The 15,552-nt window shown below is 51.7% G+C and overlaps 5 protein-coding genes across 5 annotated transcripts; 3 read left to right on the forward strand and 2 right to left on the reverse strand.

Annotated features, from left to right (window-relative positions):
- Window positions 1-633: 633 nt before the first annotated feature.
- On the forward strand, window positions 634-3,272 carry ASPBRDRAFT_33776 (SNF1 family serine/threonine-protein kinase; the record flags this gene model as incomplete). Its single annotated transcript, XM_067623157.1, has 4 exons — window positions 634-1,037; window positions 1,125-1,960; window positions 2,042-2,662; window positions 2,725-3,272. The coding sequence occupies 4 exons, from the start codon at window positions 634-636 to the stop codon at window positions 3,270-3,272; spliced, it is 2,409 nt and encodes an 802-aa protein (XP_067475178.1).
- A 375-nt stretch (window positions 3,273-3,647) lies between these two features.
- On the forward strand, window positions 3,648-5,767 carry ASPBRDRAFT_199632 (uncharacterized protein; the record flags this gene model as incomplete). Its single annotated transcript, XM_067621350.1, has 3 exons — window positions 3,648-3,716; window positions 3,768-3,783; window positions 3,834-5,767. The coding sequence occupies 3 exons, from the start codon at window positions 3,648-3,650 to the stop codon at window positions 5,765-5,767; spliced, it is 2,019 nt and encodes a 672-aa protein (XP_067475179.1).
- A 56-nt stretch (window positions 5,768-5,823) lies between these two features.
- Window positions 5,824-7,796, reverse strand: ASPBRDRAFT_185682 (putative MFS transporter; the record flags this gene model as incomplete). Its single annotated transcript, XM_067620050.1, has 6 exons — window positions 7,688-7,796; window positions 7,493-7,567; window positions 7,166-7,418; window positions 7,045-7,086; window positions 6,496-6,979; window positions 5,824-6,415 (listed from the first exon to the last, which is right to left on the reverse strand). The coding sequence occupies exons 1-6, from the start codon at window positions 7,709-7,711 to the stop codon at window positions 5,824-5,826; spliced, it is 1,470 nt and encodes a 489-aa protein (XP_067475180.1). The 5' UTR covers window positions 7,712-7,796.
- Window positions 7,797-9,307: 1,511 nt separating this feature from the next.
- On the forward strand, window positions 9,308-11,108 carry ASPBRDRAFT_134554 (putative monooxygenase; the record flags this gene model as incomplete). Its single annotated transcript, XM_067618621.1, has 7 exons — window positions 9,308-9,375; window positions 9,438-10,229; window positions 10,295-10,350; window positions 10,403-10,451; window positions 10,523-10,712; window positions 10,791-10,894; window positions 10,982-11,108. The coding sequence occupies 7 exons, from the start codon at window positions 9,308-9,310 to the stop codon at window positions 11,106-11,108; spliced, it is 1,386 nt and encodes a 461-aa protein (XP_067475181.1).
- Window positions 11,109-11,338: 230 nt separating this feature from the next.
- On the reverse strand, window positions 11,339-15,542 carry ASPBRDRAFT_134298 (uncharacterized protein; the record flags this gene model as incomplete). Its single annotated transcript, XM_067618593.1, has 12 exons — window positions 11,339-11,434; window positions 11,491-11,812; window positions 11,867-12,041; window positions 12,105-12,430; window positions 12,483-12,503; window positions 12,550-12,661; window positions 12,716-12,749; window positions 12,795-13,614; window positions 13,688-13,729; window positions 13,847-13,978; window positions 14,407-15,143; window positions 15,237-15,542. The coding sequence occupies 12 exons, from the start codon at window positions 15,540-15,542 to the stop codon at window positions 11,339-11,341; spliced, it is 3,123 nt and encodes a 1,040-aa protein (XP_067475182.1).
- Between the last annotated feature and the right edge of the window lie 10 nt (window positions 15,543-15,552).

A 15,552-nucleotide genomic window follows, 5' to 3' on the forward strand; every position in this document is an offset into this window, starting at 1 on the left:
TTCCTCTCCATTCATCTGTCCCTTCCCCATTGTCAGCATTATTCTGACCACCGTTGAAGCTAGAGTTAACTCCCCTTTCCATTAATAACAGAGAACTTGCACTAAAGAGGTAAATTCAAGGACCAGCTGAGCTATCTATATATCTCTCTCTCTACCGAACCACAAGAATAACGAGAGTATTAGCAGGATCGAAACCACGGTTACCCAACCCCCTCCCGCTCTCCTCACAACCTCTCCGCCCCTCCGTCCGCCCCGCTAGCTGCTGCGTTGTTGATGGTTTGTCGGTGTCGACCAGACCGATTCTTCTCCAAAGTGCTCTCCACTTCCAGCAAACCTGACCGGTTGTGGGGGAGACCCGATCGTATATCCACAGCCCGCCCTTTCGATCATATTTTTATTGGGTTTGCCGAACCCAAGCTAGTGAGGCGTCGACCCGGATTCCACGAATCATTCTAGAGCTGTCATCAGGGCGAAAAAAAGGAGAGGGAGAGGTAAAACAAAAAGAGGGAGGTGAAAAAAAAGGCAATCTGCCCAAGCGCGGGACCACCCCTCCGGCCAAAATCCATCACGTCACGTTGTCCTCCCCGTCCTTGCCGAACCGACGTCGGCCGTCAACCACCAGTCACCGTCAGGATGGCCGCTGCTTTCGACGACGAGGACCTCTCTGTCTCGCTCCCACCCATCAATTCCGATCGCTCTCGTGAACGTACCGCCGAGACCGAGCCTCCTTCCAATTCCAACTTTCCCGCCATGGCGATGCCTCCGCCATCCCGCCCGATCGGTAAGGGCGCCGAGCCTCCGATGCAGTCACCAGCAACCACCAGGGACATGCAGCGCCTCGATCAGTACCAGACAGTGAAGATATTGGGGGAGGGTTCGTTTGGCAAGGTGAAACTGGCCATTCATCAGCCCAGTGGTCGCCAGGTCGCCCTGAAGATCATATCCCGTCGCAAATTGCTGTCTCGTGACATGGTTGGTCGGGTTGAACGTGAGATCCAATACCTCCAACTGCTGCGGCATCCTCACATCATCAAATTGTACTAGTCCCTTGTACCATGCCACAATGGCAGATGAGAATGGTTTCGAAATCTTCAACAATGGCTAACTGGCTGCTTTTCCGATAGATACACCGTCATTGCCACCAAAACCGACATCGTCATGGTGTTGGAATATGCCGAACGGGAACTTTTCGATTATCTAGTCAAGAGGGGTCGGTGTAATGACGCTGAAGCCCGCAAATTCTTCCAACAGATCATATGTGCAGTGGAGTATTGCCATCGCCATAAGATCGTACATCGTGACCTCAAGCCGGAGAATCTTCTGATCGATAGCGAGAAGAATGTGAAAATTGCAGATTTTGGTCTGAGCAACATCATGACGGACGGAAACTTTCTCAAGACCAGCTGCGGGAGTCCCAACTATGCGGCGCCAGAGGTTATCTCCGGGAAGCTTTATGCGGGGCCGGAGGTAGATGTATGGAGCTGTGGTGTCATTCTCTACGTGCTGTTGGTGGGAAGGCTTCCGTTCGACGACGACTATATACCGGCCCTTTTCAAGAAGATTGCCGCGGGCAACTTTCATATGCCTGGCTACATATCCCCCGGAGCTGCTCGGTTAATTAGGTCAATGCTGCAGGTACATCCTGTTCATAGACTTACTATCCCTGAGATCCGGCAAGATCCCTGGTTCCTTCAAGACCTGCCCAAATACCTACAGCCGCCGCCCGAAGAATTCATTGCTACAGGGGTAGATCCGAACAAGGCCCTTGATCCGCGCAAGTTGGCTCCGGGGAAGCCCCTGTCGGTGCAGCACAAAATCAATCAAGTAGCCATCTCCAAGCTGGAGAGGAATATGGGGTATGCCCGCGACGATATTGAGGATGCGCTCAAGAACCCGGAACCCAGCGCTATTAAGGATGCTTTCTTCATTATTATGGAGAACGAGATGATGCAGACAAATTGTGAGTACTACGAGAGACCTCTTTCTATGGGTCTCGTCGTTGCCGGTCTCTTTACATGTAAAGCGTGCTGACACTCTCCAGCGCCAACAGACGATAATATGTTGGTACCCCCAGTAACACCCTCACCACCTCCCGATAGGATACCTAAACCTACTGCAACGTCTGGACGAGCAACTCCTGTGCCTGCCCCGGGAACCCCACCTGGTCCCCCAACAAGGACACGAAGTGGTTCGCAGCGCCAAACCTACCATCCACCTCAGCAGAGAGATTCCGACGATCCGAATGTACCTCGCGTGAGCCATGTTCGAATCTTACCGACGAGTCTACCTTATGTCCACGACCAACTTATGGAACAGCGCGAGCGCGAACGCGAGCAAAGAAACCAAGCCGCTGATCGGTTGTTGGAAGAGCAAGCACAACGCGGTCCAGAGTCCGAAGGGGACTCTCGCCAAGGTGGCCGCTCCCCAGAGGAGCAAGAGGCAACAGCAAGGGCTTTGAAGCCACATTCTCGTAGTATTATAGACCTCGAGAAGCTGCGCCTGGAGCCGCCTGGAGGTCGCAGTGCCCCGCATCAACCCAAGAAATCTCGCAAATGGCAGTTTGGCATCCGCTCGCGCAATCAGCCTTACGAGGCAATGCTCTACCTTTATAAGGCTATTGAAGCACAAGGCGGAATATGGGAAATCCAGCCAGCTGGTGCAGGTGAGTTCCACATCAGATCTACTTCTTTTCCCTAATCAGGTGATTAATGTCTTTCTTTTCAGACGGATTGCAAATTGGAGTCCAGCCAACCGACGCAGGACAGCCGCAACCGCTGCAGAGCAAGTATCCTGACCTACCATCTGACTACTACATCCCGAGAGAACCATGGTTCATACGAGCTCGTCTTTTGAAAGAAGGCGTCAGAGCACCAGGCCCGTCGACCAGCGTTCACAGCAGTCGAAGTGATCTAGAGGAACTTCGCCGCCGCGTCAACCTCTCAAGTGCGCCGGCTTCCTTGGATGACCGGAATCTAACCCCAGAGCATGCGAGCATGTCGGGTCCTTCATCTGCGACGCAGCATCAGTCCATCTCTCGCATCTCTTATGGAGTCTGGGTGTTCGTCGACATCCAGTTGTACCAGCTGGAGGAGAATAATTACATGGTCGATTTCAAGTGCGATGGATATCAGAATGTGATCCGTGGCGAAGGTGATGCCGACTGGCATCCCATCAGCAAGCGGTTCCGGAATAAGGAAAAAGAGGTTACTAGTCCGTACCCGTTCCTTGATGTGGCCTCGGATTTGGTGGCTCAGCTTGCGGTTGCCAGCTGAGGTCCCAGCGAGTTATTTCTGGATTTCAAAGGCGTTGCATGGGTGTTTTGGAGCATATAATAGGCAGCATTCGGCGTTTCCCTGATTCTCCAGCTATGCACCATTATTTGTATCGGATGCATTTCTGTGAGCTGGTAGCTAAGCATCATACCGATCAACGTTTATTTATAATCTATTTCAGATGATTCCGATATCAATCAGAATAGACTATCCACTTGCTTCTTCAATCTGGTTCGTAAGGCGGTCACGGTAGTAATTAGTACAACTTGCTCATCTCCGCATCCGAGCGATTCCGTCCACATTTCTTTTCTTTCCCCGCAAAGACCGTTGAGCCCATTATTCCTGGCTGGCTATTGCGCAGACGACCTGAGATTGATGGATCGCGTCAAGAAGTTCAAATGCAAGCAATGCAATAGGACATATACGAAATTTGAACATCTTTCGGTAGGTTTTGCACGCCTTTCTTTGCTAGAAACTCTTACTAACAAGTCCTAGAGACATGAGCGAACTCGTAGGTTGTTTCAATGCCATTCAGCACTTCACGAAACTAAGCCTGCATAGATACCAATACCAGGCCATTCCGATGTGACGAGTGTGGCAGAAGCTTTGGACGAGGTGATGTCCTTGGACGACACAAGAGGCTCCATGCCCGTTCTCGAGCGAATGTCCCCTCCGATGCAGCACCATCAGTAGGCGGCGCACCCGAGGGCAATTTGTCCAGCCCAAAAGAAACTGCACTGAGTCTTCTAGGCATGTCTTCTTTCGAGCAGTCTCCATTGTCCGGGAACCAGCAGCTACTCGGCTCCGACAACTTACTGGATTGGTTCATGCCCGATTTCTGGGGCCCATCGGCCATCCCGCTACCATTCACGGACCTTTCAAATCAACCGCATCTGCAAATGTCGAATGGCCCGAGCCTCCTCGCCGCAGAGGACCCGGGACCTTCTCAACAAGAACCTGGAAAGATAGCCATGCAGCAGAGTTACAGGTTGATAGAAGATCTGTCGAAACGTCTGAACTCGGAATTACATAGCTCGGGGATTACATCCGTCTTCCTCGACGCATGCTTGCAGCAGTTCTTCGAGTGGCTGTCACCATGTTTTCCGGTTATACACGAACCGACGTTTTCAACACGTGAAACCATCCCACCGCTCCTGCTAAACATGGTAGCCCTCGGTTCTTTGTTTGTGTGTCAGCCAGACTCATCTCAGAAAGGAGAGATGCTCTGGCGCCTGGGCCATACCGCGGTAGCAACCTCCTGGCAAACGCTAAGTAGCCTGCGAGGGCCGCGAGATGCCTGCGACGGTGTCCAATTGGTTATGACGGCGCTTCTAGGACAGCTATTCGCACTACTATCGAGCAACGAAAGCATACGAACAACTGCATTTGTATGGCATGGACTTGGCTTCTACTGGGCGCGGACATCTGGCATGTACGCCGCCGAAGGTATGCAACAATACGATGTCCCAGGTCGAGATGCTCCGAAATCGGCAAAGCACGCGGCATGGTTGACATGGGCGGCCATTGAAACCAAACGACGCGCAATCCTAGGCCACTATATACTCGATGGCCTGATATCACAAGCTTCAGGTTCGCCGGCTAGCACTCGTCACCTAATAAATCCCATCAAAACCGCATGCCCTGACGCGGCCTTTCTCGCGAAGACCGCAGATGACTGGATTATCGAAATGGAAAAGTCCTGTCCAACTCAACGTCCCTTCAACGAAGTTTTTGTCTCCATCTTCTCACCAGAATATCCGGATTCAAGCCCACCACGTCTCTCAGTCTTCTCGACGCTTGTCACCACAGAGGGCCTACAATCTCTTGTATCCGACCTCCATGAAACCAGTGGACCGGTATTTGGCGCGATTTCAGAGAGGCAAATCATCCAAGCTCTACTGAATATCTATGACACAGATATCGGTAAAATATCAGCAAGCCATGACAAAGCCTTCCAACTCACCCTCCGCTGGCACACCGTTTGTCTTGAACTAGCCGTTTCTTCGGCTTCTCTATGTCGAAGGATATGTAACGCATATGGTTTACAGCAGCCCCTTGGAGGAATGGCCACCAAGGAAGATCAGCCGTCCTTTGATCTGAGGCGGTGGACTCGAAGTACTGCTGCTGCTAGGGCAGTTCTACACGCACTCGCTATTACTCGAATCGTCAGTCAGATTCCGTTCAAGTTAGCTCATGCGCCTCATATTCCGGTTGCTATATTTGCGTCGGCAGTTGTGATGGGTGGGTGGTGTTTGGCCCGCGAAGAGACGATCCATGTTGCGCTAGATACACCATGGCATGATATCTGGCGTGAAGGACATGACGTTGATCAGTATCTCCGACACGAAGATACTGATGGGACCGAAGTTCATCTACTTAGCGAGATGAACTTCCTCCAGATTAGTCTTAAAACTATCACATCGCGCTGGAGCGTGTCTCGTCCAATGGCCGAAACAATTCAACAAATAGCCACCTTAGCTCGACAATATCATTGATTGATGGACAGGAAAAGAAAAGAATATGTGATCGAATTTATATACAGAGAGACTCATCATTTTTCGAAGTACTTGGATGTTCTCTTCCTGACCCACGGTCCAAAGAAATATAACGGCAATCCCAGGGCGAGGACCGCCCATTGCACACCGGCAAACTCATAGAACATTTTATCCACCCCTTGCGTGGTCATCCAGTTCACTGATACCTTACTCAACACGAACGCGACCACGTTCTTGCTAGCGTTCACTAACACGAGCGCCTCGCCGCCGGTGTGCGGGTATGAGTCGACGACATACGACAACATCACCGAAGGGACTAGCGTCAACCCTGCTGCAGACATGGCCGAGCCTACTGCTGGTATCACATACTGCATGTGGCGGGAGACGGTGTACCCGAAGATGACCAGACCGAGTGGGGTGATGATGAACGGGACAATGAGGGCGGGGACCCGATGCTCAGGCTTGTGGACACCATTGTTGCGTTTGCGGAGATAGCCAGAGAGAGCGTCGGTCAAGGGACCCGCAATGGGCCACACGACGAGAATGCCGACGAAGCTGCCCAGCATCCAGAGGCCGAGAGCAGCCGAGGAGAAATTGTATGGGGGAGGGGAGAAAAGGTTGGCGGAAAGGGTGGATATAGAGACGACTCTGTCGGCATAGCATGGTTAGCAAGCTTGTTCCTCAAGTTATCTCCATCCGGCAAGAATGGGAAGGAGTGGGACACATACCCTCCTAACACAACACCATACATCATAGCAGCTACCAAGACCCCAGGGACTAGAATCATAGGCAGTGGCAGCCAAAACAGCCGAGCCAGATGCTTAAAGACACCATGTTCCCTCGCTTCTTCCGATAGACCAACTTTGAACAAGCTCTTCCAATACTCTCCGTAGGAGAACTGCTGCTGCTGCCGCCGCCAGGCGTTAACTTCAGGCACCGCCTCGACATGGCTCTGATAGGCCTCCGCCTTCTCGTTATCATCAATATCCAACTGCTCCTCCTCAGGACCAGACTCGTAGAGCGTCTCTGGAAGAAAGAAGAAGGTCGTCACGAAGTTGACCGCTGCAATAATGAGACACAGGATGAAGAACCAGCGCCAGCCACGAGCAGCCACGAGATAACCCGCGATGACGGGACCGACTTGGGAGCCGGCCGAGAGGAAGAGAGCGTAGGCTGCCATTGCACTGGAGTAGTTGCGTTCGTAGAACAGATCTAGGGTTGTTAGTGAGCTGCTCCCTCTCCTTTCATATACGTATTGTAGGAGAAGGAACACGAACCAGCAAGAATACTAGGGCCCAGGGACTCGATCGATCCATATCCTGCAACCATTAGCATATATCCTATCCATCGAAGGAAGGAAGAGGAAAACCCCCAGGGAAGGGATAGTAGGTAACATACCAAAACTAGCAAAAACCCTAGCCCCCATCAAACTATTATAATCCTTCGCGACAATCGACCAGATCAACCCAGCGACAAACATCACCATGGACACGAGGACAATCGGGCGCTTTCCGAAGCATAGTGCCAGCGGCATCCAGAACAGGTTGGCTAGACCCATGGACAACACCGACCAGGAGACTAGGTCGGCGAGTTTCTGGTAATCGACATGGAGATCGGCGGCAAGTGAGTCGAAGCCGGTGGCTATGCCTGACTATTGTGGATCATGCGTGTGAGTACTAATGTTGGTGGTCTGGACAGCAGGGTGGGAGGTAGGCAGGTATATACCGAGTACATATTGCCCATGAAGACGTAGACATTGACGGTGAGTAGGGCTGCATATCGAACTCTGCGGGGATAGAGCTGTAGATTTCCGATAGGGGGACATGGTCAGCACTTGTTTTTCTTCTAATGCGTTTTCCGATTTGATGATGGAAGGAAAAGGAGATGAAGAGAGAGCGGGAGAGAGAGGGTGTGACACACCCTTGGATCTATTTGGGATGACATGTTGTACTATGATTGAGGTACTACTATTACTAGTAGTAATTGGTCCACTCAGGGTCCAACTATCGAGAGGAAGAGAAGAAAGATCATACGATGCCAAGTCCTATATATCTAGACATGAAGCGGTTCATATATCGGCATTTCAGTCCTAACTACCCCAGGTCTACCCCACACAATCCATGCCATCATCACAAGGGCTCAACAGTCCGGTATCCCTGAATAGGGTGATGATTGGTGTTGAAACGCCACTTCATCCCGGAATGTGGCCCTCGGGTTCCCCGAATGATCGGGACCACCTGTCATCCTACGCTGTCAATGGACTCTGATAGGAAGACTGAGAATCGGGTACACTAGTGGCGTAAAGCTACCGGATAGTGTCGCATCCAGAGGCCCATGCTGTTCAATAGGAGAGCCTGTACGAACGGCCGCGATATTAACCACCGTCTCGGGGATTAGTCGAAGTGGTTTCCAAGGGTGGTCGTGTCTCTGCGTGATGACCGTATAGACCGTAGCGTCTCCGCTCTACGCGGGTTCGTCGCGACGCCATGACCATAGACCTTGAGTTCCCACAAGAGTAGTTAATAAAGAGCATTGTCTCCAAATGCTCTTAGTAGGGCCTTTCGGGCTTTGTGCACGTGGAATCCTGGTGCCTGGTAAGCGGGGAAGGTCGTGTCTATCATTCAGTGCTGGGGAAGCTTACCTCGGCGAACCAAGTAAAGCATGGACCGTGCTTAGAGTTATTCCCAAATCTCTTTGGGCAAGCTGTGTGTGGCTCTAGATTATCTAGACTTTGGCAGTCAGATGAATCTAGCCTCCGGAAGGTCTGGTGACTTAAAAGCATACCTATCTCAAGGTTTCACACGGTGAACCTAATCGTTAGTCTCACTCTGGTATAACCTTGCGAGGATGACTTACTCCTCAAAAATCATTGGCCCGCTTACAGTTCTCTCGAAAGATGGACATGGTTTCGGATCTTCCTGCTGGATTTATGTCTGCTTTAGTCAATCCATTTGGCAGAGACGACCTCAACCACGAGCATCAATTGGCCCCAAAATGGCCTCTCAAGGGAACCTTGGATGAAAATACGAGCATTCGAGTTGGGGAAGAAGCACAAAACATCCAGCTAAGCGAAGAGCAAAGGGCCCACGTGACAAAGTCACCTGCGATGACTTGTGGGGTCTACTTTCGATCATCTGGGATGGCTTCGTATCAAGTTCATCTACGGGATTTCCGTCCCCCATTTTCTAATATACGTTTCCATTGTCGTGCAAGCCAAGGCACTAGACCCCGGATCCCCCGCAAGAGCTCAGGATGAGGCCGGGGGAATGACCGACAGCAACTCGAACCCGTTGTCATCAACCAACCCCCCCGGATATCCCGACACTCGGGAAAGCCGGAGACTCCGGGGCGAAATCCTACAAATCAGCCCCAGTTTGAGCTCATCAATTCTCTCCTATCTGGACCAATTGATGAGTTTTGATTGCGGATAAGTAAAGCTCCGGTGACAAAGCGCGTTGACTTGGATTTAAAGAGCAACAAGCATCGCAAGTATCTCCTTGCTTGCCACTTTGCACATCCCAGAAGTCTCTGCCACCCACCATGGGTATCTTTAACAGTGTTCTTGGCCGAAGTGAAGAATCCACAATGGTATGTTCTATCCTTGAGTCGTACCATAACAACCTGGGGATGGGGGCAGGGAATGAGATCAATACTGAACCACCCGACAGAGCGATCAACACGACCCACATCTTGATATCATCGTCGTCGGCGCAGGCCTCAGTGGCCTGGCCACCGCCATTTCCTGCGCCATGTCCGGCCACAGCGTTACAGTTCTCGAGCAAGCGAAAGAATTAGCAGAAGTCGGCGCCGGTCTCCAAATCACCCCTAATGCTTCCCGCCTGTTCTCACACTGGAAGCTTCCCGAGAAGCTATGGGCCGACGCAGCAGAGCCCACTTCCCTAACCGTGCACCGCTACACAGGCGAAGTCCTCGCCCATGAAGAATCCTTTGATCGGAATATCCGCTCTAAGTACTCCGCACCCTTTATCGACCTGCACCGCGTAGACCTGCAACAGGCACTATATGCGCGAGCCAAGGAGCTCGGCGTGACCTTCCATCTCGACGAGAGAGTCAACGCCATCGACTTCGATACAACGACCGTCACCACCCTCAAGGGAAGAACTGTTTCCGGGGACCTCATAGTCGCCGCAGATGGCCTCTGGTCCCGCTGTCGGGAGTGCTACTGCGGGAAGAAAGACGACCCGATCCCCACGGGAGATCTGGCGTATCGGATTGTGCTGACAGCAGACCAGATCTCAGACCCGGATCTGAAAGCGTGGGTCGAGAAACCGACGGTACATTTCTGGATTGGTCCGGGAGCACATGCAGTAGGGTATTCCCTTCGCGGGGGGAAGATGATGAATATTGTACTCTTGGTGCCGGATGATCTTCCCCCAGGTGTATCCCGACAGACGGGGTCGCTGGAGGAGATGATGCGGTTATTCGTGGGTTGGGATCCAGTGTATGCCTCCCTCCCTACACACCTTGAATGGATCCCAAGAGGATACTGATAAAAGTGACTGACAGTTTAACCCGCTTCCTGGGCTACGTCGACGGCGTTGACAAGTGGAAACTCATGCACCGTAAGTGCACCGCCACCAAGCTTCCTTCTCTCTACTAACCAGAATAACTCAGACGCCGAAATGGAATCCTGGATCAACGACAAATCTAACCTCGTCTTTATGTACGTAGCAGCCGCCCCCCCACCATCTAACCCTCTTCTCCTCACAACTAACCCAAATATTTAACTTCCAGCGGCGACGCCTGCCACCCCATGCTCCCGTACCTCGCGCAAGGCGCCAACTCCTCCCTCGAAGACGGCGCCGTGCTGGGCGGTCTCCTCGGCCACCTGAAACACAAATCCGACCTCCCTGCTATCCTCCGTCTATATGAGAAACTACGCAAGTCTCGAGGGGAAGCTATCGTGAGGGAGACATTTAAGCAGGTTAGTCACCATACATAAACCCCCAATTTTTTCTTTTTTCAGATGGATATCCACTAACCAGGGAAATGGGAATAACAGAGAAACGACTTCCACATGCACGATGGCCCGGAACAAGAGAAACGAGATCAGTTGTTCTTGTCTCAGCTGGGGAAGGAGCTTAAGGGGGCGTTTCCGAGTCGGTGGTATGTACTAACATTATCTATTCCCCCTTGTTCTTTTGGGGTAGAAGGTTGTTAAAAGAGGGTTACGGCTAATATGATGAGCTATAGGACATGTCCAGAAGTTCAACCATGGTTATATGGATATGATGCGATCAAGGAGGTGGAGAATGTGGTGGAGCAGAATCCGGGGTTGTTTGGTGGTAGTAAGAGGAAGGGCGTTACTTCGCATTTATAGAAATGGGGCTCTTTACTTACTAGTTGGGTATACATTGCAATAGGAGCGGAGTTTACTAGTAATTCTATTTATTAAGTCAAGTTGCTTTGATCGATTGGGTTTGGTAAAACACTACGAGATCATCTATGAATTCCTATCTATATACAAGTTGATACACTGTACAACGCCCTAAGTCCCCGCGACCCACCAATTGAGTCACGTAACGTGGTAAAATACGGTAGTAATACATCTCACCCATCCAGCATTGGCAACCCTCCCAAATCATCAAATAGCCTAGCAATTCCTTCAAAAGAACAATCCGGGAACCCGAAGCCATATGCCCATTCCTACACCGAATATTAGCGATTTCTTATTTCTTTCTGTACGCAGAATATTAACGTACCGGAATATCAAATCCTGTCTGGGCAGCGCCAGCAGCAGCAGTAGCTCCCGGGTCAGTAGTAAAGTCGGCAATTTTGGTCCCATCATTGCTGCTAGAGGGTGTTGTCGCGGCTTGGACATCAATGGGCCGAAATTCTCGTAGGTAGTGCTTGATTATCTCGACAGACTTGCGCGCCACCACGGATTCGTCCATTGCTTCGAGGATCTCGACGGCCATTTCGACGGAGCGGCGGAGTGGGATGGTTTCGGCGCACATGCCTAGTTTGGACATGGGAAGGAGGAGGGTTGATGTGGCGAACATGACATATGTGGTGTTATACCACCTGATTTGGGTTAAACGAGCTCTGGAACAAGGGAATGGGAGAGGCTAAGCATACCAGCAGCGGAAGAATGTGTGGATTCGGTAGATATCGTAGATGACTTGGATGGTTTTCATTGCTGCGTCGAGACATTTGGCGATCGTTTCTTCTAGTTCCATCGGGGTATGTCGTAATTTGCGTGTGAAGTAACTGAGGAATGGTCGAAAGAGAAGCATCTTCACGTTGTAGTAGCCTGGTTCAGGAAGGGTCAGCGGCTGTGCGTGAAATTGATGATGAGCAGGAGTCTTACGAATACCGAGCACCAAGCGCTGTCTTCGTGCCCATTTGGGATCCCTCAACGCCCCTCCGGTTGCTCGTTGAACAATGTCTGGCTTGATCCTGTCCGGCAGTCTTGCCATCCACCGGTCTAGCTCGTTTTCGATTTGGAGTGCAAGATGAAGCTTCTCTTGTAACGTAATGCGCGAATGGTATATCTGCACTGAAACCTTGCGGATGATGTATGCAAAATCCACCATCCATGGGATAACAGCGTACTCAGAGTCGTCTCTCTCGGGTAGCGCCCGGTTGTGGTACTCATCCATGCCTAGAGTATCCGGGCGGCCTACCGAAAAGCTCATTTCACTGGTGTGGTTAGGATCACGACTGAACCGGATATCCGTTCGCCAAGACTTACATTTCCAAGGAGAACAGACCCCTAGTTGAGTTAGTGTAAGCTCTATCTAAGCAAGGCACGAACTCACCACCACGTCTTTGAAATCCACTCTGAGCGTTGCTCTGTCGAATTGCGCACCTCCCGATTGAACCCAGCAGCCAGACATGTGCGGATAGCCAGTCCGAGGTACATGTATGCCACTGGACTATGTCAGAATATCAATCAAGAAGCAAGTAGCGAAGTAGGTTACTTACGGTTCGGATTCAGCTCATTCTGACAAATTTTAGCCTAGACAGTCAGCCCGTAGTTCGACCAGGAAGTGAAATCCCATACCATAAGGTATAAACACTGCACCGTATCCAAAGTATTCGAGAACTGCAGGTAGTTGAGATACATCTGGGCCTCTCCAAACAACTTCCGACTCCATTCAAACCGGGTCAGCCCGCCCAGTCTGTCCTCATCCCAGACCCGGACCAAGGCCCCGAACGACAAAATACTCAAATACAACGCAACAAAGCTCGGTTCCGGCTGAACACCGCGGTTGAACCAGAGACTGTGCGCACGAAGCAAAAAGTCCTCCTTATCAATGAGAGGGTGAATGAAATGGATATTCTCAAAGTAGCCGTTGATAAACGCATGAGCCTGCTCAAAGTAATAGTTCTGTTCTCGTAACGTCAAGGGCTGGGCGGAGCCCGTACCCGAGGGCGAAAAGCTCGAGTTGTGCAGCGTGGAGACAATCGAATACCCCGGATCCTCGAGACGTGTGTCCCGTCGCTCCAAGGAGCGTTGCGGTTCCCGGGCCCTTTGCAGATGGCTTAGGAGGGCTGTAGATGAAGTGCTGCCGTGAAACTCGATACCGTTGGTGTGGTGGTTCAGTTCGCTGATTTCCTCCCCCACCGACTCCCCCGCTTCGTCATGGTGTTCGTAAATGAAAGGGGCTTCTTCCCTCGGTGTGGATGCAGCGCGAGGCAGCGACAATGGTGTCGCTTCAACACCCACTGGAGGAGGCGGACGAGCTTGCTTGGGTCCCGAGGTTGGTTGTACTACTACCTTTGGGGACCGGGAGGAGTGTTGAGAAGTAATGTCCGCCTCGGCCAACCTTAGTCGAGCCGTCAGCTCGTCTACTTTGCGTTCTAGATCAGCGACATATCTGCTTGACGTGTCAGCATATTCCAAGAAATTAACTAGCTACATAGCCAGTGATCACGTTGGTAGATGTTATCTACATACCGCGCAGACCGGCTGCTTTCGCGTTGACGATAATTCCCCTGGTAGACGCAATTGAGTTGGCTTTCTAGAACGAGGTCAGTCAAAATGGGGCAGCTTATCGCGATAGTCAATCGGTAGTAAAGAATGGTATACTCTTACAGTGCGAGCAGGGATACTGCTCGTCGCACTTATACTTCTTGGCCCTGCAGCGGTCGCATGCTTGTGCAGCGCGAGGGCGTTTGGCCCGCGGCGGGGGAAGAGAATCATCACCTGCGGTGTGAATGGGGGGCGACTCATCCATCATCCATCTAGACGAACGACGACGACATAGGGGAGAGGTATGTGTCCAGAACAAACACTAAGGACCAGAGTGGAGGCGAATTGAATGATAAGGAAAGGTCGTAGGTCGATCGTAGAGGCCGGAGTTCATCGCAAAAGGATGGAAGGTTGGCAAGGGAAGACGCCGGGATTTCCGACCGGGAGTTGAATCACGTGGAAGCTCCTTGCGGGGTCCCCGCGGGGTGCACAAAGCAAAATTGATTAAAATTGAAGAGAAAGAACCAATTGATGTTCAAGTGCCGAGTTCCACTTTCTCTAACGAACTAATACAAAAAGAAAAGGTAGTATGTAGACAGGTATCGCTAATAGTCCCAGGTTCAATAGTCGTCACAAGGCTCCAGCCACGCTAAGTTCGTCCATGCATCCCGAATCGTCCAATCCTCGTCTCTTCCGCTACAATTCGATGGTCACGTTCAACTCTGACGCCACAGGCCCAACCTCCGCCGGGTTCCACTCCGGCACTTGGTCAGGTAAAATGGCGCCTTCGAATGGCGTACCCAACCGGTGGATCAAAGTCTCAATCCCATCGCCATCGGTAAATGACCAGACCCGCACGTACCGACTGGCAAATCCAAGGGAGAACGCCTGTCCCGCTGGGATCACAACCGTTTCTCCCTCGCGGAAAGTGGACTCGGGTCCATCCTTCAGCTGGACGGTCAATGTTCCCTCCTGGACACATAAGCAGTGATCCACCGATTGGAAGGTCATGAATTTAGAGAGGAGAGTCTCGCCGTAGGTCTGGGAGGATTCAATGCTGGATATGGCACAGACCCCCTGGCTCTGCCGGGTGGTGATAAACGGCCGGGACATGACACCTCCCAACATCCATTTGGGCCCCGTGTTGGCGCGGAGGAAATACGGTTGGGACGACTCGGGGAGCTTCTCCTCCTCCGCACTCCACTCCCCAAGCGCGGGAGGTTGGTAATGTGGTTGAAACACGACGTCAAAATCCTGTTTCGCGGCCATCACTTTGGGGATTAATAGCGCCTTGAGGTCACGGTCGTCGTTCTCAGGAAATAGGATCCCCTCGTAGGGCTCGGATACGTAGCGGAAGAAGTCGACCCAGTCGCCGGGGGTAACCACGCCGTAGGTCTCGGTATGTGGTCCCAGCATTTCCGGGTTATGAACCACGGTCTATAGGCAAGGCATTGGGGTGTCAGCCGGTCACTTGTGGGCGAAGAAAGGAAGGACGTTGAAATGCAGCAGAGCAAACAGGATCCAACATACAGGAGGGACATAGGCGAAATCTCCAGGCCCCATAATCCGACACTTATCTCCATTCCATAGTTTTAAGAAGCCCTTGGTCACTAGGAAGACATCATGGGCGTGGTTATGATAGTGGAAGCCGGGAGCGTCTGAAAGGACTGCTCCGCTCTGAAAGACCGCCATGAGGCCATTGGTCTGCTTGGAGGATGCCAGGATGCGAAAGGCGCCTTTACTGCCGGGAATTGTGATGCGCTCACCCTCCAATTGCGGGATCGCATAAGGGACCCTCCCCTGCGGGGGCTTTTCGGTGAAAGACAAGGAGGCCATGTTGTGATAA

This window comes from Aspergillus brasiliensis (genome assembly GCF_001889945.1).
Source record: "Aspergillus brasiliensis CBS 101740 unplaced genomic scaffold ASPBRscaffold_14, whole genome shotgun sequence".
Lineage (NCBI taxonomy): Eukaryota > Fungi > Ascomycota > Eurotiomycetes > Eurotiales > Aspergillaceae > Aspergillus > Aspergillus brasiliensis.